This window comes from Austrofundulus limnaeus, unplaced genomic scaffold (genome assembly GCF_001266775.1).
Source record: "Austrofundulus limnaeus strain Quisiro unplaced genomic scaffold, Austrofundulus_limnaeus-1.0 Scaffold105, whole genome shotgun sequence".
Classification (NCBI taxonomy): Eukaryota; Metazoa; Chordata; class Actinopteri; order Cyprinodontiformes; family Rivulidae; genus Austrofundulus; species Austrofundulus limnaeus.
Window position 1 is genome coordinate 275,754 of NW_013952507.1, and position 3,449 is coordinate 279,202.

At 42.2% G+C, this 3,449-nt stretch overlaps 1 protein-coding gene across 1 annotated transcript in view; it reads right to left on the bottom strand.

Moving 5' to 3' along the window:
- dglucy (D-glutamate cyclase) overlaps positions 1-3,449 on the bottom strand; it is a gene marked incomplete in the record, with an annotated part of 12,001 nt that overhangs the window by 3,427 nt on the left and 5,125 nt on the right. Inside the window, 8 exon segments of the mRNA XM_014013714.1 lie at positions 590-689; positions 778-920; positions 1,017-1,134; positions 2,066-2,278; positions 2,363-2,485; positions 2,556-2,706; positions 2,785-2,911; positions 2,985-3,053. Coding sequence (XP_013869168.1) covers positions 590-689; positions 778-920; positions 1,017-1,134; positions 2,066-2,278; positions 2,363-2,485; positions 2,556-2,706; positions 2,785-2,911; positions 2,985-3,053 — 1,044 coding nt within the window.

A 3,449-nucleotide genomic window follows, 5' to 3' on the forward strand; every position in this document is an offset into this window, starting at 1 on the left:
TGTACTTAAGTACATTTTATGTCAGAAATTTACTTTGATACTTAAGTACAAAAATATCTGATACTTTAAGACTTTTACTCAAGTAATATTCTTAGAGGAGACTTTTGATTTTATAAGATACTTGTACTTTAACTCAAGTATCACTTTGAAGTACTTTATACCACACTGAATATTTAACAGTAATTTAAAAAATACAAAAGATTGAAAAGGGAATTTGACTCAAACTACGTCAGAATAATCTGACTTTGTTGGTTTGATGGATATGAAGTGTGTAGAGATAAAAAATATTTATTTTATCCTAAAACTATCAGTCCAGGAGTTTTAGTTTTTATCAGTTCCAGGTTAAAAACTTCTAATATGAGATAAGTAGCTGCAGCACAAACACCATCTTTACAGGATAAAATGTGTGCCCGAGTTTTACCACTGACTTCCCACACAGGAGTTTGTGTAAAAATGTGAAAAAGCTGTGAATCTACTGTTTACTGAAACACYGATGAGTTTTTAAMWTTAWATATATCYTATCTGCTGATGAGAAGCTTTTGCTAAAGCTGGATGAAGAAAGTCCTTATATTCAATAATGCCATCTAACCTGGGCTTGTTGGGGTCTCCGTCGTGACACAGGAAGTGCAGCGCAGCGTCTGGGCGGCGGTCTTCAAACGTGACCAGTGGGACTGCATCTTTAAGGACCCCTGATGGAGGAAAACATTCAACCTCTTCACATAAATGAACTTTATTTAGGAGTTCTCAGGAATCAAATTCAAACTCCGCCCCCCACACCTGTTCGCACCGCCTCGTCGACGATGGCTCGATTCATCTCCAGCGCCCTGCTGTCYGTCAGCAGCGTCACCTGTTTCCCTAGAGACAGCAGCATGGTCGCCATGGCGATCGCTCCAGGCGGGCCGTCCGTCTCGTCGGGGGGGCTGAGCGGCGAACGGGAAACCGGAGGAKAAGGTTGAGCCTGACCAGTGCCGATTCGAACGCGCTCGCTGTGGTTTAGTCTGTGCACGWGCACTTACTTGTGCATGTAGTGTGTGGGAAATCCGGTTGTTATGGCAACAGACGAGGAGTGGGAGAGCGCCAGGCAGGAGCGAAGGAGTTCATCCTGAACAAATAAAGCTCTGATCCCTCGTTGACCTGGTGACAGAAAGACGTAAACACTGCTGTCTTCTAAAGTCAGTTGACAGAGGCGGCCATCTTGAACTGGCTCCTAACGGTAACCTGTTGTAGGTGGTCATGTGATCATCACTAATCCTTCGTATAACAAATGAAATCCATCTTTTAAAACCTCTTGAGCCCCACGCCCCCGGTACCGGTGGCAAACCAGCCTTTTCCCTTTTCTATTTCTTTGAACTTAAGATCTGTCAGCTGAACCTGGACATGTTTGGTATCAAAAGAAACCTATGAATCTTGGCTAAAAGATTCACTAAACATAATTCAAACGACAAGCAGTTGAATCAGAAAGTAAACAAACAAAATGGTMTCATTGCAAATCTGTAAAGGAAAACTTTTTGACGTTATTTTTTTTTTTAAAGAAAGTCAACGTAGATACCTAAATAAGTTGTAAAGTGTGTTGAAAGTTTTTTTTTTACTTGATTTTGATTGAATATGATCCAATTGAAGTCAAATACAATTTCTCATATATGYTGAAAATTAAATGTTTCGATAATTTTTCAAAAGAACAAACATTCAATAACAAGTCTTTTCAGTCAGTTAAGAAAAAATAAATAACTTTTGGAAGTAAACACTTCAGATTTCTTAACATTTATTAATGGAACGAACCATCATGGTCTGTCCTGTGCAGAATGACTAAATACTAAATTATTTATTTACTAAAACCTCTGTAACTTTGCTCCAGTTCATTTTAGCAGCATGAATCTTTGCACAGGTGATATCCACAAGTGGATTTATGGTTTCCAAGAGTTTTTAGCCTGACAAGAAAACCTCTTGGGGCTTAAGAGGTTAAATTAATTCAACCAAAGTCATTAAATGAGATTAAGAAATAAAATTAAAACACAAAACATTTTAGGGCCGTGGTTGTTTAAAGTTGCATTTCCTGTAAACTCACCTGGGTCTTCACCAATTATCTCCTCTAGCTGTTGGATCTTCGCCGCCGCCGCCTTTGAGACCAGGCTGTAGAAAAGAGGATTGTGGGATARGGGGAAGCAGAGCGGGGTCAGCTCAGGGTCGGGTTTGGTGCGCAGAGAGTCAGAGGAAGGGGAGTCTGGGGTGTCGGTGAGGAACATGCAGCCTGGTGAGTGGCTGAAAGCCAGGGAAGGTTCTGGAAGACAGGAAACACGTTCAACAGGTCACAAAATAAGAGTTTATTTTCATTCTTACCTTATAATATCGTCATAGTGCTCACTGCTGCTGAGYATGGCTTCGATCGCCGTCACGCCACAGGCCCAGAACACGGGGACGTCTCTGGGCTGAAGCTCCACCGGCTCTCCGTAATCCGGTTTTGACAGATCCTGGATCCCCAGGAGAGCTGCACGGATTAAAACATGAATATATTAATCAGCCTGTGAGTTTAGATTTTCTGCGTTTGCTTCAGGCACCTGGATCTCCGATGTGTACCGGGGCTCCGTGAGCTAGRGGGTTGAGGTGAGTGACCTCCACCGCTGAGTCCAGTAAACCAGCGGGAACCGGGCGCATGGTGACCACTAGGGGGCAGCTGAATGCTCCGCTTGGGACGCAGTGAACCGCAGTCTACAAAAAATACAATAAAATAAAAACACAGTCTGTGTGGTCCTTTTAGAGCGCTTCTATTAGAATTTAACCTRGTACCCTGTACATGCTGATGTTTCTGCCTTGCTCAACGTTCCTCACYGGGATTCCAGCTTCCTTCAGTTTTCCTTCGAATCCGAAGCTGCAGCCGAGGTAGAAGCTGACCATATCGGACAGCGATCCAGTCCTGCAAACAGAGAAATACATTCACACCTTCACTCACCTGTAGGCTGGTGGTAAGTCTGCGTTTGTTAACGTACCTCTGCAGACTGGAGACTGTTTTCACCAGACGACCCCCCTCATATACACAGTACTGAGAAACATCTGTCCTGCACACACAAACAAACACACACACACACACTGCAGTTTATAATGGTGATCATTGAAAAACATGCCAAAAACAATGACACAATATTTAAAAAGTGGGTCTTTTATTTGATTTTTGTAGCATTTTACTTTAGAAWTTTTTAATTAAAAATCATCTACAGTTTTAGATTAAAGATCCAGCATGTTTGGGTGCTAGATRAGAGCACATTTATAATCCCTCCAGAGAATTCTGGGTCTGTCCCGGGGTCTCCTCCCAGGGGGACACACCTGGAAAACAAGCCATCCAGGAGGCGTCCTGAAGAGAGGAGCAGAGGCTCTACTTTAAATAAGAACTGCTTTAATGTGTTTAGTTAATACATAAAATGTTTACATGGAAACTGAAACAAAAGTAAATGTCA